Raw genomic sequence first — 24,591 nt, 5'->3', positions numbered from 1 at the left:
TCCCACATGCATCCTCCACTATGCAGAGCTTTCTGCTGTGTGTGTGAGATGGGGCCTGAGCTGTCTGGCTTGGGTCTGTCTGGATACTCTCCCTGCCTAGCCATAGTGCCTGAGACATGATTTTTTTCATTTGGTGCTTGCACTCAAGGCCCAGGTGCTGTCCCTGAGCTTTTTTGCGCAAGGCTATTGCTATTGCTCTACTATTTAAGCTACACTTCCAGCCTTTCTGGTAATTAATGAAATAGTCTCATAGACTTTAACTGCCTAAGCTGACTTTGAACTGTCATCCTCTGATCACAGCCTCCTGAGCAGCCACATTACAGGTCTGAGCCACCAGTGCCTGGCCAGAGCACTTTCATAACAAAAATACTAGGAATGTGGACAAAGTGACTAAGCACACTGACACTAGGGCAGTTTAAGAATGTAATGAAAGGGAAAATGTTCAAGCTGTAAATGCATGTGTCTGTAACATTAGGTTTAGGCACTGGTTGTAGGCATTTTTATGTAATTGCTTTTCTGTACCGTTCAAATATAAGCTCAATTTGGTTTCGCATGATTTCTGCACATATTTTCCTTGTTAACTCTGATTTTTTAGTGTCAGGCAGAAAGGTCACATTGCCTCGCAGAGTTACTTAATGCTGAGGACAAGTGAGGCTTATATAGGAAATATGGGTCGTGTTTGAATTCCTTATGTAAAAAAGCTGTCGGGTTGCAAATGTTAACCCTAATCTCATTTATCCTTTTGAAAAATTTAATGGGATGATTAAAACAAAAAATCCACCTAGCTTTCTAAATAATGCCAGGGAGCCAAATAATTTACAATACAATGTGTTGTTAGGAATCCAATTATTTCCCCAAGAAAAACTTGTACAAATTGGATATTACCACAAAGCCAATGGGAAAAAAAACCCTTTAGCTCTTTTGTATCCTGCAATCATTAACCTGAGGATCAAAATGCTAAGAATAAGTATGTATTTCCATTAAGCCTAGTTTAGATTCCAATACACTTAGTATGTTGACAGTGACCCATCTTTCCACCTTAGTGCAGTGTAGGAAGAATAGCACACATTAAGTTTGTTACGAAAATAGAGTTTATTAAAAACATCCCTATTGTTTGAGGAGCTTTCACCGTTACCTTGTCTTAAATTAAAAAAAAAATAGAGAGCACTTCTAATTAGGATTTGTAAACTTTTTAAAGTCAAAACTTTTAAAAAGTTACAGCAAAAGGGTAATATATTTTCAGTATTTTTTTTGTTATTTTGTAGCTATTTTTAAATAGAAGGGAAGCAATCAAATTGCTTACAATTCCCCACAAACTACCTGTGGGGCTGTGATATAGCAGGAGCAAATATAATACAGCATCTGTACACCTCAAGCTCTACACTCCAGAAGTGTCACTGTCACATTTTGTCATGTTCCAGTCTCTAGCCAGTTGTCTCTGCTGCTGAGCTAGAATCCTTTTCAGCTTCAACGGATGAGGTAGCCTCAGCAGGTGCCTCTTCGGAGGGTTTTACCACTGTAGCCTTGGCCTCCCCCTTATCAAGTTCTGAAACAGTGTCTACGGTTCCCACTTGGCTAGGTGGAGGCTCGGTGGCTTTACCACCTGCCCTGTTTGTCACCTCAGACTTCTCCTTCCCTCGGTTCTCATCCTTCTCTCTACGCGACTCTCTATCTCTTGAATCTCTCTCCCTATCTCGATGCCCACTAGAGCGTCTATTTCTTTCTTCCAAGTCTCTGTGCCTGTCGCGCTCAGGGCTCCTTCTTCCCCATTCTCTCCTTTCACGATTACTATCTCTATCGTCATTACGGCTCCCGTAACGTTCCCGGTCATTTTCCACCCTATTTCCGAAAGATCTTCTTCCAAACCTTTCTTGGTCTCTACCTGAATTGAACTGCTGCCTGTTTTCGTTTCTAAATTGCTGAGGCTGCTGCTGAGCTGGTGGCGGCTGTTGTGAGGGCGGCGGCTGCTGTGGTTGTGGCTGAGGTGGAGGCTGCTGCTGCTGCTGCTGCTGCTGCTGTTGCTGTTGCTGCTGTTGCTGCTGCTGTGGTGGTGGTTGCTGCCTTCCATCTCTGTCTTCAGGACCCCCTGGGCCTGGCCCAGGGCCCCCGAGCCCTGGCATTCCACCAGGCCTAACAAAGGGGCCATGCGGTGGGAAGGGCCCTTTCATTCCATGAGGTGGGGGCATTGCAAAGCCTCCTGGTCCTGGTGGTGGCCCTCTGGGCATCATGTGCGGTGGCATAGGGCGGGGTGGCATCAGAGGGAATCGCTGCAAGTGTGGTGGAGGCATTCCTGGGGGGCGCTGGAGTGGGATGAGGCCAGGTCGTGCACCTAGAAGACCAGTAGACGGTGCCTGGAGCCCAATCACAGGACCAGGCGCAACTCCTTGAGTGCCTAAAAGACAACGAAAACCAACGTGTAAATGATACAGAAAATGATGTGCTATTTTCAGCTGCTTCTCGCTGGATTTCAGACAAAATGAAATTCAACCCCGAATGAGCTTTTATGCTGAATGCCAACTGTTGTCAACCTGTGACAGGCCCAACGTGAGGGCCTATTAACACACTAAGGCAAATCTTCAAGTCATACTTGTTCAAGCTCCCGAGACGGGTAGAAGACTGAGTAAACTGGAAAGAGAACTTAGAGCAATTTTGGAGGAGTAGGTCCAAATCAACTTCTCTAGCCTTCTCTAGAAGCTGTTTTTTCCAATTCAAATATTTATATAAGGGCATTCAAAAAAGAAAGTGTGCTGCTAGTCTCAATGAGATAAGAAAATTTTTTGTTGTTTTTTTTTGCCTTGGGCTCAGGGCCTGAGCACTGTCCCTGGCTTCTTTTTGCTCAAGGCTAGCACTCTGCCACTTGAGCCACAGCGCCACTTCTGGCCGTTTTCTATGTATGTGGTGCTGAGGAATTGAACCCAGGGCTTCATGTATGGGAAGCAAGCACTCTTGCCTCTAGGCCATATTCCCAGCCCCGAGATAAATTGTTTACAATACCAACTATTTAGGCCAACTAAAGACAATCTAAATTCGAAGTTTTAACCCAATTTACTACGAAGAATCAAAAGGTTACTGACCTAGAAAATTGAGTAATAACTTAAATGGTTCCATGTTATACTTCATGGATATGCTGTGCAATATGTGCCATTTTAATGTTTTTGAAACAAAAATCGCTAGGCATGTGAGGTTTATTTACAGTTTCACTTTCAAAGCACAGCACAGTGTGTAAGTTGCCAGGTTAGGTCAAGACTACTGAATAATGCAGATATATCCAGTCATTCAGTGTGGAGGCCAAGAGAGTGCGCTGTGGAAAGTAACAGTGACTCACTGGTTTTGCTTCCTGCTTGCATGAGATCACTCATTCTAGTGTAACAATCATCAACTATCATTCTCAACAGAGAATCTGAGAGGTAAGGGACTAGAGTTAGTTTTGACTCTCTACTTACATGACAGAAAGGCGTCAGACCTCTGGTTTCTTTCCAAATATAAACACAAAGCAAATACTATGACCAAAAGGAGTTACTCATAATGGAAAACACTCCAGATAGAATATGCTCTTGCCCTATTGTGCCACAGAAAGATCTTTGAACCAAGTCGCGAGTTACGTTAAAACGAAGAGCCAAGCGCCTATCAGATTTAGTCACAAAAGTGGATGCATCCATACGAATCCTGGTACCTATGGCTCATGCCTGTAATCATTACTACTCAAGAGGTTGAGGATTATACAGTTCAAAGCTAGCCAGGCCATAAAGTCCACAAGACTCTTACTTCTAATTAACCTTAACTAAGAAACCAAAAATGGAGCTCCACACCCCAGTACTGGTACAAACAAAACTTGGATTCATACTAGTTCATAACTCTTTTTTTTTGGCCAGTCCTGGGGCTTGGACTCAGGGCCTGAGCACTGTCCTTGGCTTCTTTTTGCTCAAGGCTAGCACTCTGCCACTTGAGCCACAGCGCCACTTCTGGCCGTTTTCTGTATATGTGGTGCTGAGGAATCGAACCCAGGGCCTCACATATATGAGGTAGGCACTCTTGCCACTAGGCCATATCCCCAGCCCTCATAACTCTTTTAACATGTAGTAATCACCAGCTGTGGTACTTAAAATCCTACTTCCGCCAACAGTGAAATATATATGTGTGTGTGTGTGTGTGTGTGTATGCACACACACACAACCTTACTCAGAAGTGATTTTAGACATGTGCCTCAGTATTCTTCCCTGCTTAAAAAATGAGCACTGCTGGGGCTGGGGATATAGCCTAGTGGCAAGAGTGCCTACCTCGGATACATGAGGCCCTAGGTTCGATTCCCCAGCACCACATATACAGAAAACGGCCAGAAGCGGCGCTGTGGCTCAAGTGGCAGAGTGCTAGCCTTGAGCGGGAAGAAGCCAGGGACAGTGCTCAGGCCCTGAGTCCAAGGCCCAGGACTGGCCAAAAAAAAAAAAAAAAAAAGAGCACTGGGTGCCAGTAGCTTATACATGTAATCCTAGCGACTCAGGAGACTGTGATAGGGGGAATGAAGTTCCAAGCCTGGGCACAGAAGTCCCTGTGAGACTCTTATCTCCAACTAACCACTCAAAAATTGGAAGTGGAGCTGTGACTCAAAAGTAGTAGAGTGCTAGCCTTGAGAAAAAGAGGTCAGGGACAGCGCCCAGGCCCTGAGTTCAAGTGCCATGACACACCAAACAACAAAACTCCCACCACAGTAACAACTGCCAACTGAAATAAACCAGATAAAAAGTGTAACACTGAATTCAGTGCTCGCTCGGTTAACTGCTCAGTTATCCCGTACATCCATTTAGGAAGGTAACAAATATTGTAATACTAAAGACTTGATTTTGCAAGACAAACACTTCTGATAAAATCTTCATTCCCCTGTTTTCCCCAATACCTAGTAGTTTGCTAGTTGGGAAAAATGTAAACACAATAAACCTTCCACTAAAGCTGAGAAACCACAACAGGGTAATGTGAAGTGGATAAAGGTGAGGATGCTGAAGGTTCTGCTTCTTCATACCTCTCTTCAGAGACAATAATTAAGCACATTTATTGAGGCTTCAAAGTACTAGGACGAATTAACTTTCGGGTTAGTCTACACAACACAGGAAGGATTACTGCAGGGCAATTAGGAAATCCTATTCCTGATTCTCCAATGACTTGGTCTTAGAAATTGCTAATAAGACAATGTCCAATGGATGCAAATTCACATGCACCCTACTCAGAAGACAGAAAATGAGCCAATGAGCCAATAACCCCATCACCACCTATCAGGGTGTAGGGCATGCGAGGCAAGTTATACACTCTGGCTGTTTTGTTTATAGTCCAACAGAGTCTGACTAACTTTATCAAAGTTTCACCTTGAACTTGTGATTCTTTCACTTCTGCCTCTTGAGTAGCTGTGATCATATACCTGTGCTAACCATACCCTGCTTGGGTAATGATTCTTTATAAAACTGTATTTTAGTTTTTACAAGTATTTTTTAAATGAATTGCTTTTGAGAGTGTCTATAGATCGACAGGCATCATATTTATAAAAATCACACTTAAACCTTCTGTAAAGTACAATTGCTAAATAAAAACAATCAAGCTATTTGATACATGTGGATATCTAAAATATCAAACCCTACATCCTTTACTGTGCAAATGCTACCAACATGTATCAGCTGAATTTTTTTAAACATTTGTATTGCAAGTTATTAGTAACATTTATAGATTTCTTACAGAATATTCTTATCGACAGAATGGACTCAGACAACAATGGATGAGTTTTTTCACGGCTTACCTAGTTTTCTATTTTGCATGTGCTACATTTCATGTGTGTATATAGTGTCCATTAATCAAAACTTTATCAGAGGGCTGGGAATGTGGCTTAGCAGTAGAGTGCTTGCCTAGCATGCACGAAGCCCTGGGTTCGATTCGTCGGCACCACATAAACAGAAGAAGCTGGAAGTGGTGCTGTGGCTCAAGAGGTAGAGTGCTAGCCTTGAGCAAAAAGAAGCCAGGGACAGTGCTCAGTCCCTGAGTTCAAGTCCCAGGACTGGCAAAACAAACAAAAACTTTATCAGGTAACAGAAACCTTTGGTAAATTTTCATTCTTAGGAAATCTAAGCAGCACATAGCTGTGGTTATTATGTAAAAAAAAAAAAAAACAGCATGCAGAGCAATTGTTTTATTGGGAAGTACAATGTAGTATCAGTGATGTATTTTCTTGAGTTAGAAACAAATTTGATAACGGCAGGAGATGGCACTAGCTAGTATGGGAACACAAAGGTGGAGCAGAGGAAGATGTGGATTCAGGTGGGAGCCAGCAGACCCTGGCTCAGGTCTACAGGAAAGAAGAATGTACAAGGCCAGTAAATAAAGGAAAGGGAATTCCACTTGTCAGTCGACTGGCTTCAAGGTTCACTAGGTGGTGCACTGAGGCGGACTGTGCAAAAAGCTTGACTAGAGTAACTTGCTGAAAATCAAGGAGGGAAATAGGCAGGTCAGGAGGGCCTGCCTGATCAAGAGATCTTTTTGTACCCATAGAAGGAACCTGGACATTACCTAAATGGTGGGGGGAACCAGAGAGGAATTCTGAGCAGGGATGATGCTTGATCTTTCTGGTAAGTAGTATACAGAAAGCAAGGAGAGGACACTGTAATGTAGTTAGGCTTTTATTTTAAGGAACCTAGTAGACATGACAAGCAACTGAGCCGAAAAAGGGATGCTAGAGCGGAAAGATTTAAGACGAGTGTGCAGGATCAAGTCTGAGGTGAAAGAACACAGGTATCTCCTTAGATGACTGAATAGATGGAGCTATTGGAGACCAAGAATGTAGGAAGAAGCAGGTTTGGGAGACACACAAGGTACATAAGTAAGCAGGGCAGTTTCGTCATGGACCACAAGAGCACATGAGTTAAGGAGAGAAAGCAAGTCATGAATTAAATGTCTGGTTGGAATAGTGTGGGAAAGAACACTGCATCATTAGGTGGACTATTTCATAAGGACATGAAATACGAGTGGGATCTTTAAAGAAAAGCAGTACCTCCCACACGAAAGGCAAGAGATGGGTAAACAGTGAACAAGGTGGTCCATTCCTATGTCTGCGCCAACTTTATTTTCCCTTCTATTGCAACCACTAACTCTACTACTAGTGGTGAAATTCATTACTATGGAATTTCTATTCCTCTTTCCATCTCTGTCTTCATTCCTTACCTGCCTCCAGAGTCCATGGTTCTCCCTCACAACTGTCTGGAAAACCCCTAATACTGTTTGTTTGTAGTGTTGAGGATTGAACCCAGGTCCTCATGCCTGAAATGACCCATATGTTGACTGTTTCAACCAACCACAACCAGAGGCGTACCCTTTAACTCTGGCCAGGAACCTTGTCAAGTCACATTCCCATATCCTACATTTCATGTTTCTCCCTAACCTTTTGTCTGTTGCAAGCTACTTTTAGAACTTTAAAGTTTCTCATAGCCTACAATTTACCTACAGTAAGTTTATAAGCCGATACATTTTTGATTTTCAGACTGTAAAAACCATCAATATCAGTTCTGGAACACTTTTACTCACTCCAGAAGAAATCCTGTATCCATTAGCCATTACCTCCCCACACCTCCCCTCCAAGTCCCATCAAACAATAAAATAAATACCTTTTATCTCTTGTAAAGTCTCAACACTTCATACAGAATTATACATTTGTAGTCCATTGTGACTGCCTTCTTCCAGTTGGCATTTTGGCAATGTTGTTCCTTTTGTGTAGCAAATGTGTTTCATTTATTTTTACTACCAAGAAATAGCTCTGTTTACAAGGCTAATAAGCCCTTTATTCCTACTCTGGATCCATCTGCTTTTTCCTATCAATATTATGTATACATTGCAAGAAAGAAGTATAATCACCCACACACTACTTTTCTTGCACTAAAATCTGTTACTGAATTTCCCAATATACCGTGATTTTGTCCATTATTGAGTAAAAACAGAAGAAACTCCCTTCATTTTGCATCTTCTTTCGGTACCACCCCCATCTTGTCCCCCAATGCAAATAACTTCAGATGTCAATTATCTCTTCACCTGCATCTTCTCTTGACCCAATGTAATCAGGACTCTGAAACAAGTATCTCAACAACCCCCCTGTTCTCAAGGCCCCCGGTACAGATACCTTGATCATCAATGCTACCTGGGAATTCATTTTTCCCTCCTTGCAGCAGCAACCTTTACATGGCCTTAACAGTATTTCCTTCTATTTATGCATCCTACTCTACTGGCTGCAGATTAGTCAATCTTTAACAGGAGAATAACTTTCACCCTGACATATTTGTCTTGAGTTCTAGTCCCAACTGTAGCCTTGTGGCCCTCATTTCATTGCCCAGCTATAGAGTAAAGCTTAAATAATTCATATGAATTGCCTAGAGCAAGTGAACTATGTAATATTAGCTTGCATGACTTTTGTCAATTGTTCAATGCTGAAGGATCCTGGGGTTCTATCAACTCTTTCATGCAGGATGGTCCTGGGTTTAAATATCATCCTCATCTACAGATAGCAGGGTTTTATCTAGATGTCTCCCACTGATTCAGCTGCTACTTGCGGCTGGGCATTTTGATACTCCTCCAACCCACTTTTACAGGTCTGTGCATCTCAGGAATATTAAGTCATTCTACCAGTTATGATAAAATACTTAACAACTCTTCTTGACTTCTTTCAAATTCCATAATGAAATAATTCCAAAATTTTCTATTATCAAATAACATTCAGAATAGTAACTTGTCCTGGTCTCACTGTTTGCAACAGCTCCAAACAAGGCTGCTCTTCCCACTTACCAGCTCATCTATCTCTACTGAAGAGACAGTAATGCTGAGGAATGCAGTCAGAACACAACACGTTTCAAAGCCCACACCATTCACCAACACACTCATAGGCTGCCCTAGGTATCTTCTACTCACCTCCTGCTACTTTCTTCCCTTGGGGCTCAAGCCTGCTCCAGATGTACTAGCCCCTTGTGGTTCCTTAAGAAAATCAAGTTCCCTGTAAGTTCGGGTTTGGTCTCCAATCTAAAATGCCTTCCTTCTGAATTTATAAGGATTATTACTGCCTTCTGTATTCAGGTTTCTTGTGTTACTTCCTGTACACCCTATTGAAAATGACACGTCCCACATGAAACCCTCAAATTTCCTTCCCTTCTTCATAAGCATGTCTCCAAATGAATTTGGTTTACTTATTTCCCAATCCCTACTAGTATATAAACCCTGGGAATATAGGTTTCATTTTGTTCCTTCTGTTATCATTATGCCTTGAAAGTTGCATGAACAATACTGATGGTGGTGCCATCTCATCAGGAAGATACACCTCTAAGAATAAGGACACAACTACAAGACTCAAGGGTGATGAGAATCAAAAAGGTCTGTGTTCTTCTTTTACCTTCCTTTTTTGCCCTACTTGTTATTTTCAACTATCATTTCCAATATATGAAGAAAATATGTCAACCCTATTTTTCTTGGTCTTACTGGGGACTGAACCCAGGACCTTGCACCTCCTAATCAACTACTCTTAGCTCTGGAACCAATGCCCAAAGATCCCTAGGCAAAATTAAAAACAAAAAAATCAACACCAAGTCCCTGGCTGTTCTGGGGTTTGAATTCAGGCTTCACCATTGGTAGCTGACACTCTTTTGCTTTATTTCTGTGATAGGGTTTCACATTTATGCTCAAGTTAGCCTGGACTGTGACCCTCCTATTTAACATTTCCTGTGCAGCTGGAGTGACAAGAGCATACCACCATATCCACCTTTTCTTGGTGGAGACTGGGGGAGGGGAGAGTCTCAAACTTTTGACCATGACTCATGGATCCATCTATTTGGTACCAGGCTAAAAGGTATTTTCCACTTTTTATTTCAGATTGTCAAAGGGACTGGAAATAATATAACCACTGTGTGTGTGTGTGCACGCTGGATTCACCAATCTATTTTGAAAACACTCCCAATGATTCTTCTAAGTAGGCATGTTTTAAGAGCTGGTGAGAATGAAAGGAAACCAATTTTCAAGCATGAGAAGAAACATATTCATTCTGATTGCATTATACAAAAAAGTAAAATCATCCTTAGAATACTAGGCAAGAGATCTTATGAGAACCAAGTTAATACAGTTTATGAGCTATTGAATCTATAGTTTGGCACTGTTTTATAATATCTAAGTCATGAAAATAATTTTAAATAAAATCAAGGCTATTTCAATGATTTTTTCCTCAAATAATGTATAGTGGGCTTTGTAATTTTCCTATAGTTCCTTTGCTTTTTTAAGACTTTCAGTTTTGACATTAATTGCTAAGTATTTTAATAAAATGTGACCAAATATGTAACTCAGTTAAGAATTTTACAATTAAGCTTGAAACATACAGGCAATCTCTATGAATGTGGTTAGTTATCTGCAGACAGATACATCTTACCTGAAATTCTTCACAGCAATACCTGTGTACTGAAACCAACTTACTTGGTCTAATTTCTGCCCTCCAACCTTTCTCAAAATGTCCCTCAGAAACTGAAGTTTAAAGACACTCTTCAAGCTGTGTTCACAGCAGCAAAACAGTGACAGGCCAGAGGGACACAGCAATAATTTATGTAATAACCCCTTTGGAGTTTTTGCAGAAGACCATTTCTCCCATATTTTGCTTGAAGTGCTTCATCTTCTGAGATAATATAGTGGGCCCATACATACATTTATATCCAAGGCAAGTATCTGTTGTGTATTAATCACTATTTTGAATGACTCGTTCTATGTACTGAACAGTTGCAATACTAGGTTGAAGGCACTGAAATGCAAATAACTACTTCTCTAATGTAGAACAAGTGAAACATACCACAATGATTTGAGAGTAGCAACGTACGCATTTGGGGGGGGGGGGGGGGCGGCCAGTCCTGGGGCTTGGACTCAGGGCCTGAGCACTGTCCCTGGCTTCTTTTTGCTCAAAGCTAGCACTCTGCCACTTAAGCCACAGCGCCACTTCTGGCCGCTTTCTGTATATGTGGTGCTGGGGAATCGAACCCAGGGCCTCATGTATACGAGGCAGGCACTCTTGCCACTAGGCCATATCCCCAGCCCCCAACCTATGCATTTTTAAAGCTTTCAAAGAACATTCTATTTTTGTTTTTGTTTTTTGGTGCTGGTCCTAGGATATGAATTCAGGACCTCAAGGCTAGCACACTACCATTTGAGCCACAGCTCCACTTCTATCTTTCTTAGTAATTGATTGGAAATAAGTCTCAGAGACTTTCCTGCTCAGGCTGGCTTTAAACCACAATCTTCAGATCTCAGCCTCCTGATTACCTAGGATTACAGGTGTGAGCCACTGGTGCCCAACACAAAGAATACTTTAACACAATAAAAATCATTAAGGCTTCTTGGTACCAAACATTTGTCATATACCTCTAGCATATTATTTAATGTAGCCATACATAGTAATGACACATGTAAAATATATCGAGATGTAAGAATTTAAAAAAAAAACAACAGGTCCTAGTACTGGTGTTGTAAAAATGTTCTAAAATTATCTTCAGGCATGTTAAAGTCTAATACTTAACTAGATGACGATTAACTAGTTAGCTTTAAAGTTACTAGCTATACAGAAATCCAAACATTCTACACAGACACTAGGCAGAGGAACACAATGCCGAATCATTGTAAATCAGGTATCTATTTTAAAGCAATTACTAAAATTTCCAGTGAAATTAATGACCTTCTTCTCGAAATCCTAACTTATGAAAAGCAAACATGCATTTGACTAAACTCCAAAGCTAATTTTGTCACCATAGTTGAGGTATCCCAGTTTGCAATCATCAACTCAAATGTCCATGGAGGCTAGCTAGGCACTGAAGCACATCATGCTGCTTTCTGTAAGTCAGCCTACTAGGCCACCAATTTGTGACTACTGCTTTAAAATTTCTGGTAGCAAAAACTACCTGCTAGTAAAAAGTCATCTTAGAAATACTCAATTCTTTTGCATGCCAGTAATTTAGGGCTCTGAACTTGCTCTGCTCTTTTGCTCACAGCTGAAAGTTTACCACTTTAGTCATGCTTCCAGTCTGGTATTTTGCTGGTTAACTAAAAATGGAAGTTTCACAGACTTTTCTGCCCAGGCTGGCTTCAACTCAACATCATCCAAGTCTCTGCCTCTTGAACAGACATTCACTACTTATTTGTAAACTTCAGCATTATCTGTAGTAGTGTGACAAAAATGGGTACAGGGGGATCTCCATCTTCATAACAAATAAACTTTTTGGGAAGAGGCTTTAATTACCACAAAACAAATGAATTTAACCTAGAAGAATTTTTGTTTGAAATATATTTTGGACATCCTGGTGACACAGCAGAGATAGGTAACACAAACAAACAATTTTTGTGTATTTCTTTATTGTCTGGAACACCAAAGTAACCCAAACTTCACATTTACAATGAATGTTTTAATTTTAGAAAGCTGTACATTAAAAATACATATTATACAAGTTTTTGAGATGTAAACAGAAATGCTTATACAGGCAAGAGATGAGGTGAATCACTACTATCTTTAATATTACTTCTTTTTAAGATGATCAACAATTGTAGAATGTTATCTTTAGCTTTTATGAAACCACAACTGCTCTAGCCCATGAAATTGTAAATATATATTTCTTTAAAATCAGTGGTAATGAATTATGGTAAACCTAGTAATTTTACTTTCAGATGACCAGTATTACTACAAGAATAAAAACCTCTAAAAGATAAGAAATTTAATTCTTTCCAAATCCAATATTAGAGGCTATCTGGAGCCTAGCTCCAGAAATAAGCAGTCATCTCCAGGCTGACACCCACACTTGAATCTGATACAACAAACTATTAAAACTGAATCATACTTAAGGGTCCCCACTGCCTCTTCCCATTATAATCAGGCAACCTGATTACCATTTGCTCAGCCCTGCCACTTAAAAAAAATTATGACCCAAGAACTTAGTTCCAAGTCTCAGTAACCAATTTGTTTCCAGTTTAACAAATTATTTAAAGAGTTTAGGTAATGAGTTGTCTTATTTAAAATAAAAGACTGCTTTGACTGCAGACATACTCTTGGTAAGCCAAATAATGGAACTTATATCTAGCCTGAAAATATCTGAGGCAACTATGTCAAGGTACATTTTCCCCTAAAAAAATGTGTTCCCTATCTGCCAATAAATAAGAGTTTAAAATGAATCACAGCAACAGTAACATCATTTTGGAACTGCCAAATATACTCTCCTAAGTGTCTTAAGTATTACATAAGACAAATTTCTTCTTACCTGTAACAGAACCCACTGTTGACTAAATGCCTACCCTGTGGGCAGGTATTTTGTGTTAGTCCACTGAATTATTGTGACATGCTGGTGTCAGGGTCACTTTCATTCCCCTTTAAGATGAGGAAACGAGAGTTCACATCAACCTTCTAAGCAACACTTCCTTTTATTAACTTAAAGAAAACACTTCAGTACTAAGAGGAAAAGTAGTACGCATCTTAGTCCCAAACATTCCATGCTTGGATAACATCAGCCTCCACTCAATTACTAATCTTTTAGCACTGCAATACACCAATGCAATAACTAGGTTCCATTATTACAATGATAAAATTGTGAATGGTCTTTTGAACAAATTCTCCTTTATTTGCTTACAAATTAAAAAAAAAAAAGTCAGCCAGGTGCTGGTGGCTCACGCCTGCAATCCTAGGTACTTAGGAGGCTCAGACCTGAGGATTAAGATTTGAAGCTAGTCTGGGCTGGAAAGTCCGTGAGATCCTCATCTCTCTTAACCCCCGAAAAGTTGGAAGTGGAGCTGGGTTTCAAGAGCACTAACCTTGAGGAAAAAAGCTCAAGGACAAAACCCAGGCCCTTGAGAAGCACGAAGACTGGTAAAATAAAATAAATAATTTTAAAATCTCATTTTGAAATGGCAGCACTGGGCCCATGACAGGGACATCATGAGCAAAGCTCACCTTCTGGAATTGGAATACTGGAAGGATTTCAAACCCTTTACAGATCTTTTGACAGATGAATGTGAGAAGACGGCAGCTAGTAGGCAGAAAGAACAGGACTGGTTGTTATATGAGGAAACACTCATGTCAAGCCAGTATGAATTATGTCTGGTTAGCAGAAAAATTGTCCCTTTTCTAAAGAGCCTGTTTTCCTAAATTAAAGATCAGAGGAAGTACATTTTCATATTAAGCTTTGCATTAAGTGAAAAATTTCTCTTAAAGGCAGAAATTTTGTTTTACTTTTTTCAAGATTTCTTTTGTTTTTTTGAGGCAGGTCCTCAGGTAGCTCAGCCCAGCTTGTTTCTAGACTGAAGGTACAGGGAAGACTACACTTTACTTTGATAGTCAAACCAAACTATTACATTTTAATTTGAAGTATCATAATATAGCTTCATTTTTATGCTATGCCCAATTTAAAACTTTCAGGATTTGAAATAACCTTCCATTTAAATATTTTGCTTAAAAGTCAAAAAGAATAATCAAAAGTGAAAATATCAACTCTTCATGACATACATGGCCCTCTCTCATGGACCTTTTCCACCTACTGAAGGAAAGAGGTATATTCCTGGCAAAATATTTCAGGTAGTAAGAAATGGGAAGAAAGTTTCAGTTTATCCCTCTAGCAATGCTGAGCTTACTAAATCAAGCTTACCAATTTTTGAAGTCTGACTTTGTTTCAAGTTTCAGCAGTACTAAGAAATAAAGGGACAGTCTTTAGATCTATTGTTAAATCAGAGAGGTACTTAATTTTTGTAGATTATGAAATCTTCCCAGCCATTCAGTGAATTTACTAATAAGCCCAGAGAAAAGCACACACGTACATAATTAAGATAGTAGTCTCAAGTGGCCTATTCACAGACCTCACTCAATTAAAAATGTATTTGTAACCGGCGGCATGTGTGCGTAGAAAGAGGAGAAACTGACCAGAAAATTCTATTGCATAACTATCTTATGAATAAAGCTGAAAGAAATTGAAATCCAAAAATGTTTGGTTCCCTTGGTTCCTACTTCCACATATGACTTCCTTTATATAGCAACTCATTTTCATTGTAACTACTGCTAAATTACTTGTGATAAATTTGAGCCCCTAACTCCCTTTTACTGTGTTCCATAACCCATGTGGCTAAGGGAAATAAACGATCAGTCTACTATGAGGTTAAGCTCAGACTTGGAGAGGGCAAAACATACTTAAAAAATATATTAAAAAAATCATAAATATGGTACATGCACATAATAAAAACTTAAAACATTGCAAAGTACAGGTGTGAAGCAAAAATCCTCAATCACAAATCAACAACTTGCAAGCCTATTATCTCAGAGGTCATAAAAGTCTTCTTTCCTAAAACAATCTAGGATTATAAAAGCAAATATACACACATATGTATCTTTCAAAAATATCCTGGGCTCAGAGTAGGAGTATTATTACCTTCCCATTAGGAGAATCAAATAGTTTCATTTGGCAACACTGTGTCAAGTATAACAATTAATTTACAAGATAGGCTACTGTGTAACAAGTATGTGATGCATTTTTATAATTTAAGCAAGCCAAGGTAAACCCTATTAAAGATGCAGAATCCAGATCATTCCCTCTCTCAATCAAATAGTGAGGTTGGGGGTAAAAAAAGGTTAACAAATAAACTCACTTCTACAGGAGAAAATTGAGGGATCAATGAGGGAAGTTGATCCTCAGCTGTACAAATGTCACTAAAAAGCCAAAGGCATTTTATTGCAAACTGTCAAAGATTATGTATTTTCTAACCTCCAAAGCCTAGGGATTTCAGATGGATAAAAACTAGTCAAAGAACTGTTGTCAAAGAACTATCTTTTCTAAAGCTGCAAGTGTTGGGTTAAGTTAACCATGGACTTTGTTGGACGCCTTTGCATAGATTATTTTTATACCAAACTGAGATGTATGAATTGCAAACTTTTATTCAAGACAAATAAGCATGACTTCACCTCTGAAGATGTCTCCTGGTAAAGACCAAGTGCAAAATACTTCTCAAAGAAAAATAGCTTTTGTAAGATAATTTTAGCAAAATTCATGTTTTTTTAAAACCCTAGTGGGGGGAGGGCAGGGAAATTAATAAAAATAAAACTAACTTACCAAGAAGCGAAACAGACTGGGTTACAGGAGGGGTGGGCAGACTCGTGGATGCAGCAGGTGGCACAGCAGAGCCATACATTTTCACACTGTCACCAGCCTCGGCGTTTCCTCTAGCCCCAGACACCACTGTTGGAATGGGATTTCCAATAGATAAGTCTTTTGTAGTGTCTTCATTTATACCAGCGATAGTAGCTAAGGAATATAATTACATCAACATGTGAAGCTGAATAATTACTTTGTAGTGTCTTCAATTTATACCAGTGATAGTAGCTAAGGATATAATTACAGCAACATGTGAAGGTGAGTAATAATTTCCCCAGCCAAAATTCTCCTGCCATATATACTAAAGACCCTATTACTGGTTTACTCTCCCTCCTACCCCCAGTTCCAAGACGACAAGTGAACACAAGGAAACATGCTTACAGTTTGGGATGCTTATTGGTGGAGTGTGGGGAGGAGGAATGGATACTGGTGGAGTTATAGGAGGTGGGGGTCCAGGAGGAAGAAAACCTAGAATAATAGAAACAAAACATTAACATTTATTGCATCACTTAATTTAATGTTCAAAAAGGATTTCTTCTCAAACAACTTAGCTATACCTGGCGGTAAATGCATTGGATTAAATCCTGGGCGCAAAAAGGGTGGTGGTGGAGGAGGAGGAGGAACACCAGGACCAAAGCCTGGAGGAGGAATTCCCATAGGAGGCGTAAAAGTGGGTGGCTGGAGAGCTCCAACTACTGGAGGACCTCCCTGATGGGGTGGAACCTGAAAAGAGAGAAAAATGAAAGTGTGCATCTAGCATTCTCCAACACTGTGCACAGTGCATACATACAAGAAAATTTTCCAGCTGAAAAGGTATTCCTAAATTTGCTTATTATACCAATAAGTTTATTAGATAAAAATGAAAGGTAATCTGTACCCACCCTAAATGATGTAACTAAAAATTCTGCTCTCTCCTTTAGGGACAGAGCAAAGTCACACTGTGTTTAATTGGTATCTATTGGAGTTCTGATGGCAAATGATATAATTAAAAGGTTCCAAAGTCTAGCCACAGAATTTTAAAAAATACAACCGTAAGAAGAGCTATATGTATTCTGCAGTAAAATTTTCTGTGCTGTCTTCTTGGTTAGCTATGTATCAGGGCACAGCCATCAAACTCTCTAACCTGGGAAAGTTTCAACCTCACGTAACTACAGGATCAAGTAAGTTAATATATATACTGAATTCTAGAGTCTGGCACGTATTAAAACCCAATGAAAGTGTGCTAATATTAAACAACAACAACAAGAAGCCTGTAATCCTAGCTACTCAGGAGGCTAGGAACTGAGGATCATTGTTTGAAGCCAGCCCAGGCAGGAAAGTCAGTGAGAATAATCTCCAATTAACTACCAAAAGAGCTGGAAGTGGTGCTGTGAATCAAGTGGTAGAGTGCTAGTCTTGAGCAAAAAATGCTCAGGGTCAGCACCTAGGCCCCGAGGTTCAAGTCTAGGAATGGAACAAAATAAATAAATAAATAAATAAATTTGAATAATTTCCTTTAAGTGAGTCCCAATACAGATATAGTTCATGTATAGCAAACAAAATAAAATAAAATTACACTTAAATACATATCAAAACATGCAATTTTCCCCTCAGAATAAGAAAATCAAGTGCCTGGACAGCTCACTTCTGCCATAGCTCAGATTTACTGGATCCAGTCATCGTATAATTAAATACATCTTTCTGTGCTGAAAGACTAGAAAAATCAACTAGAACACATATGCAACTGTAGGCTAAGTATTTCTAAGTTTCATTAAGAAGTTTTTTTTCCCCCTCATTATTCTACTCGTGTCAGAAAATATGCTGTACTCTACACACTTTATCTCACTGAATATTTAAAATAGCATAGGCCAAGGCTATGAGAGGGAATTTATGTATTCTAGACAGTATGTTTTTTTCTAGACAGTAAAATGACTTGCCCAATGCCACAATGATGAGTAAAAACAGTGGAGCTGGGGGGCTGGGAATACGGCCTAGTGGCAAGAGTACATGTCCTGAGAAAAAGTCATTAAAGTTTGTACTTCCAATTTATAGGTTAGCTGGGAATATGGCCTAGTGGCAAGAGCGCTTGCCTTGTTTACATGAAGCCCTGGGTTCGGTTCCTCAGCACCACATATATAGAAAACAGCCAGAAGTGGCGATGTGGCTCAAGTGGCAGAGTGCTAGCCTCGAGCAAAAAGAAGCCAGAGACAGATCTCAGGCCCTGAGTTCAAGCCCCAGGACTGGCAAAACAAACAAACAAAAAAAACCCAGAAAACAAAACAAAACAGTAGAGCTGGGATCAAACCCAATTTTACTATTCTGTATCCCTTAGTTTGAAGCAAACTAGTTTGACTGATTAGACACTAAGTAACATTCAATTTATTATATAGATTTCAATCACTCATTTAAAAAAATGCCATGGCTGAATATGGTAGTGAAAACCTATATTCTCAGCACTTAGGAAATCAAGAAAGGAGAACTCCAAGTTTGAGGACAGCCTGGAAGGCCTTGTCTCAAAGAATAAAATAATGGCATCACTTAAACTGAAGGCCACGGAACTCTCACTATCAAAGCAGCTACGTACGTATCCAGTTCCTTCAGAACACAAAGGCCCAGTAAAAAAATAAATAAAATGAAAATAACAGGATGGAATCAACACAGACATAAAGCAATATAATCTAATAATCAATATAATCTTGTTTTGGTAGTATTTATGAAAAGAATGTCAGTATATTCACAACCAACGTAAGTGATGTACAAAACTAAAAAAACAGTATACACACTTATGAACTCAATCTAGACATGATAGTAAAATTTAAACATGGGTCTTTCAGACATGTGAATTTTATTTCAGTAATGTCCCAAGTATTCTCACCTGTGGAGGTGGCACTGTTATAGGTGCAGGAACAGGAATAGGAGGGACAGGCACAGGTAAGGGTTTCGGTATGGGGGACACTGGCTCTGTGTGTGAGGTTTCTGCTCCGCCATTTTGAGCCACTTCATTCTCAGGCTTCTTGGGAATTCCTTTCCAATCTATAAGTCACAGAAATGTAACAACATGTTTACTACCATTTTTAGTTTCTAGAAATGAATTCTTGCTAGTTTTAGCTAAATAACAATATGTGAAAGGGCTTACAATTTGCTCAGCACAATCTTTTTTTTTTTTTTTTTTTGCCAGTCCTGGGGCTTGGACTCGGCCTGAGCACTGTCCCTGGCTTCTTTTTGCTCAAGGCTAGCACTCTGCCACTAGAGCCACAGCGCCCTGAGCACTACAGTTCAAAAAGGCAGCCTGGGCAGGAAAGTGAGACTCTTATCTACAATTTGCCACCAGAAAACTGGACGTGGAACTGTTACTCAAAGTGGTAGAGTAATAGAGAGCTGAAGATCTCAAGGACAGCACCCAGGACCAGAGTTCAAGCCCCACGATCTTCTACTGTTGAAATGCTTAAATACTAATGTACGTGAAATCAACTTTCCCGATATTAAAAAGGTATTCTTCTACCTATTTCCACACATCTAGTCAAGTAAAAAGGAAAAACTTCCCACTTTGTATTTTGGGCCCTGCTACCTCCTCAGACTTGTGAAGAAACTCTCTACAGGACCATGAGCTTCAGAATTTCACTGTCTGGCGTACAGTCTCTCCCAAGAGCCCACCACATAGGAGGGGCCATATGCCTTTAAATGAATGGTATCTTGCATTACACAGAAGGAAGCAGGATGTGGGACCAGTACAGTATTGCATTCTCAAACCATCATCCCTATCTAAAGATTTCTTAAAAAGTTCATTCTATGCTTCTCCTTGTTTTGTTGTCAATTGATATCACCATCATCCTAGTATTTATAATAATTCACACCCACAAACAACCAAACCTCCTGGTCTTACACATTTTCATTTTAGTACTTTCCCAGATGTTATTTTTTTCCCCAAAGAAATAATTATGAAGCACTGGGTTAAAAATATAATACACATGGTTGAGTAAATTCTTTCTCCAAAAAGCTTTTGAATTTTAAATTTTGTTTGTACAGATTTTACTTACAGAGCATCTTTAAAATCTGAAATTTTCGGGCTGGGAATATGGCCTAGTGGTAAAGTGCTTGCCTCAAAATGAAGCCCTGGGAAAGCACCACATCCAGTGGTAGAGTGCTACTAACCTTGAAAAAAAATCCAGGGACAGTGCTCAGCCCCTGAGTTCAAGCCACAGGACTTGCAAAAAAACAAAAATAAAAACAAAATCTGGGGCTGGGGATATGGCCTAGTGGCTAGAGTGCTTGCCTCGTATACATGAGGCCCTGGGTTCGATTCCCCAGCACCACATATACAGAAAATGGCCAGAAGTGGCGCTGTGGCTCAAGTGGCAGAGTGCTAGCCTTGAGCAAGAAGAAGCCAGGGACAGTGTTCAGGCCCTGAGTCCAAACCCAGGACTGGCAAAAAAAAAAAAAAAAAAAAAAAAAAAAAATCTGAAATTCTCCAAAGCCTCAAATCTTGGTTCTAAAAGAACAACAAAAAAACTTTGAGGCTTTTTTTTTTTTTTTTTTTTTTTTGGTAATTTAGGGATTAGGAATACTCAATCTATACCAACGATACAAGGATGGTTTGATCTGTTAAGTTTTTGTAGTGAAAAACTCTACTTAAGCTCTATATAATTCTGTTATTAGTGATTACCACAAACAAAAATTATTTCACTTGTGCTTCCATCACTACCACTAGACATGCCTGTCTGCTACAGTGTCCTATTTACAACAGAATGACTTAGTGGGTACTTTATTATTATTATTTTACAAAGTCCACCCAAGTTCTTCCTAATGCAAAACAAACAAGAACTCCAGACATTTGATTTGTCATGTATACTACACCAAGTAAATAAATAAAATGAAAGAAAAACACTAACTTACCTGGGTTGAGAGTATCATTGTCCAACATTCCCCCTTCACAAAAACTTTCCAGTTCTTCAGGTTTGACTTTGTCCCATGGAATATAAGTAACACCAAGTTCTACATCCCAATACTGTTTATAATCTGCCTTTATTCCTTTGTTTAAGGCCCAGGCAATCTATTTCACCATTGGTGAAAACATGGAAAAAAAGGAAAGAAGTTATACATCTTGAGAATTCACAATTCCTTATTAATCCCATTTGAACCTGGACAGCAAGGGAACAATTTGGGTTTGCCATCCCGGATCTTACTCAAGACTTTTACATAATAATGTAGCTACCCTAGCTGAGAACTGGTGGCCTGTAATCTTAGCTACTCAGGAGGATGAGATCTGAGGATCACAGTTGAAAGCCAGCGCAAGAAAGTCCTTGAGACTCTTATCTCCAGTTAAGCACTAAAAAAGTCAGAAGTGGTAAAACACTAGATTTGAGCAAACAGCCCAAGTTCAAGCTCCAGGACTGGCAAAAACAAAAAAGCAAAAAAAAAAAAACACTCCAAAAACCACCCTATATATATAAGGCACTTTCACTAGTATCTGTTCTTCTTTGGTTCATCACAGGATAAATAATCAAATGTAGTTATGATTTTCTCTACCTTCGGTGATTTTTTTCATAATAAATTCTAGTGAGATTGTAAAATGAAATATGGTAAAAAAAATATCAAACACAACACCTACTATGGACTTAGCATTTTTATTTTGTGTCAAATACTGGATTACTTTTTCTAGGAGATGGTAAATACCCAAGTCTTTTCTAAGCCCCAAACAATTTTTAAAAAGCCACATAGTTTCATATTAAATTTTAAAGAAATTAATTATAAAACTGTACCTTTATGGATTTTTGGTTCACTTTATAGTTTCCTCGGCTCAGTTTCTGAAGGGCACGATAAGCATCTTGCCTATGAACCATAACAATATAGGCACAACCCCTGGGAGGAATCATCTGCTCCAAAATATTTCAGTATTATAAAAGATGACAATAAAATCAAAGAACAAGGTACAATGTTAAGTAAATAGCCATGTTCTAGCTAGCCCCGAAGTCAGTGATCTATAATCTAAAGTCAATTGTTCTAAGTGAGCAATTTAAATGACTTTTTAATCTAAAGGCATTTGTTCTAAGTGAGGTCTCAATGGAGTTCTGAAAACTGTTTCAAAGTCTTAAGTCTTCCTAGAAAAAGGTTTTAACCTTGGCTATCTAAAACTAAATGCAGTGAATGCTAAATATATAATATAGACTTGAACAATTAGCAGGCAATCACATCTTTTATAAACTTGTGTGCAATGTTTAGGTCAGATCTCAATTCTTTACTTTTAATAAAATAGCAGTTAACACCTGCCCACTGTCATTAAGTTGAATAAATAAACACTCACATTAATTGATTCAATTGGACCAAACTCTTCCAAGAGACTGGCAACATCCTGCTGAGTAGTCCTTTTGTCCAGTTGTCCCACCCAGAGTGTAGTACTACAAACTTAAAATAAAATTATAATCATAAAAATATTCACATTTGACAACAAACAAAACTGAATCTTCTATAAGGCATCTAAGAGTTGGAAAAACGGATTGTGAAGTAGACAGACCTACAGCTATCATCAGCTATGAAAATTCATCCAGAGAAGCAAACACTTGGCCTCTAATCACCCTGCCAGTAAAACTATCGATTAGAAGCCAAGTCTCCTGATTACTAGCCAACTAATTCAGTGTTGTTTACTGAGGCCATACTTTTATGGTATAGAAGTATGGCCTAGTGGTAAAGTGCTCGCCTCGTATACATGAAGCCCTGGGTTCAATTCCTCAGCACCACATATATAGAAAAAAGCCAGAAGTGGCGCTGTGGCTCAAGTGGTAGAGTGCTAGCTAGCCTTGAGCAAAAAGAAGCCAGGGACAGTGCTCAGCAGGACTGACAACAAAAACAAAACAAAAGAAGTAATAAATCTTATAGAAAATTAAAAATTGTACATGTGTCACAACCATTATGAATGAAAACCACATTTTGCCCTTGAGCTGCTGGTAACCCAACCCATGCATTAACACATGCAAGGAAAGCACTCTGTAACACTGAGCCATATCCTCAAACTCATGAATTAAAATTATAATACTTTCATCGACAATATGTCTAAATATATCTTATTATATACATAATCTAAATACATATAATGAGCTGGGTGCCAGTGGCTCATGCCTATAATCCTAGCTACTCAGGAGACTGACGTACATGAGATTTAGGAGATAACTGAGGTTAAAATGGCTACAGATCTTTTTGCTTTTGTTGGTTTTTGAATAAGGTCTTATGTAGTTAACCTGATGTGGCTGGAAAAAACCTCCAGTTTATGACAGATACATGCCATCACATACGTGTGTGTGTGTGTGTGTATGTGTGTTGTGTGTGTCCTAGGGCTTGAACTCAGGGCCTTTAATCAGAGATAACAATCTCAGAGATTTTCCTGCCCAGGCTAGCTTCAAATCATAATCCTCAAATCTAAGCCTCTGAGTAACTACTAACTAGGATTACAGGTATTAGCCACAGCTATCAAGCGACATTCAGCCTTTTAAGGGTTGGGATAAGGGTCTCATGAACTTTTCTCTGCTTAAGTTGATCATGCCTTCAATCCTCCCAATCTCAACCTCTCAAGTATCTAGGATAACAGGTGTGAGTCATCACATCTGGCATAAATTGTTAAAATCTTCATAAAAGAGAAGCATACTTTAGGAATAAATCTAACTATGACAAGGAAACTAAAAAAAATTCAAATACAGTCATAACATTTCATTTATAGCTTTGTTACTATACCTAAAACACTTTAAACCTATAACATGAAAAAAAGGAAGTTTGAAAAGTTCTTTACCACTTGCAGTTTCAGATTTGATATGAGGAAGACCTTTCTGTCGACGTTCTCTCTCTTTTTCTCGATCCCGTCTTTCTTGGGATCGAGAGCGAGGAGAATGTCGGCGTCTATCCCTGGACCGAGACCGAGACCGTCGGTGCCGAGATCTCCGAGATCTAGAACTAGATCTAGATCGCCTCCTTTTTGGTGACCTAATATTTTTATTGAGAGAGACAATGGATAGCACATGAAGAAAAATAATAGAAATGTGCACATATTAAAATGAAAATACACAACTAGGTAATTTAATGTTTGAGAATTTTAAAAATTCACTAATGAATTCATTTCTAAGATTTTTAAAACATCTGAAATTACAAAACATGCAACAGATAAGTCTGACAGTTTATAAAAGTACTCTTTAGTATACCTCTAGCCTATACAAAATTGTGTACTTGTAGTATTAAGAAGATAATTAATATTTGAGATACACTTAAACTTTCACCTATCTCATCAGAAAGTTTTTTTTCTCTAACAATTAAAAACATGGTCTGATTATAACATGACTGGAAATGATTGTTGCCATGCTTGCTGATAAAAGCTATATGACCTCTGAACATAAAAATTCACTTCATATGCATGTACAGTATGCCCTTATTAGGTACGCATCTATAGTTCCAAGATTATTTCCACTGAGGGAAAAATCCT

The 24,591-nt window shown here is 39.0% G+C and overlaps 1 protein-coding gene across 4 annotated transcripts in view; it reads right to left on the bottom strand.

Annotated features, from left to right (window-relative positions):
* Nucleotides 1-1,073: 1,073 nt before the first annotated feature.
* The window catches only part of Scaf4 (SR-related CTD associated factor 4), a 55,882-nt gene continuing 32,364 nt past the window's right edge, over nt 1,074-24,591 (bottom strand). For 2 of the 4 annotated variants that reach the window (XM_048346325.1, XM_048346326.1), the window contains exons 12-20: nt 23,908-24,098; nt 22,432-22,532; nt 21,890-22,003; nt 21,024-21,180; nt 19,006-19,163; nt 16,709-16,874; nt 16,533-16,619; nt 16,110-16,301; nt 1,074-2,392 (exon numbers count right to left, since the gene is read on the bottom strand). In XM_048346325.1, coding sequence (XP_048202282.1) covers nt 1,425-2,392; nt 16,110-16,301; nt 16,533-16,619; nt 16,709-16,874; nt 19,006-19,163; nt 21,024-21,180; nt 21,890-22,003; nt 22,432-22,532; nt 23,908-24,098 — 2,134 coding nt within the window. In that variant the 3' untranslated portion in view covers nt 1,074-1,424. The remainder of the gene's footprint in view (nt 2,393-16,109; nt 16,302-16,532; nt 16,620-16,708; nt 16,875-19,005; nt 19,164-21,023; nt 21,181-21,889; nt 22,004-22,431; nt 22,533-23,907; nt 24,099-24,591) is intronic. The other 2 variants (XM_048346327.1, XM_048346328.1) reach the window with 1 other exon arrangement.

The sequence above is a fragment of the Perognathus longimembris genome, chromosome 5 (genome assembly GCF_023159225.1).
Source record: "Perognathus longimembris pacificus isolate PPM17 chromosome 5, ASM2315922v1, whole genome shotgun sequence".
NCBI lineage: Eukaryota > Metazoa > Chordata > Mammalia > Rodentia > Heteromyidae > Perognathus > Perognathus longimembris.
The sequence above is the reverse complement of the archived record's forward strand: the minus strand, read 5'-3'. Positions and strand labels throughout refer to the sequence as shown.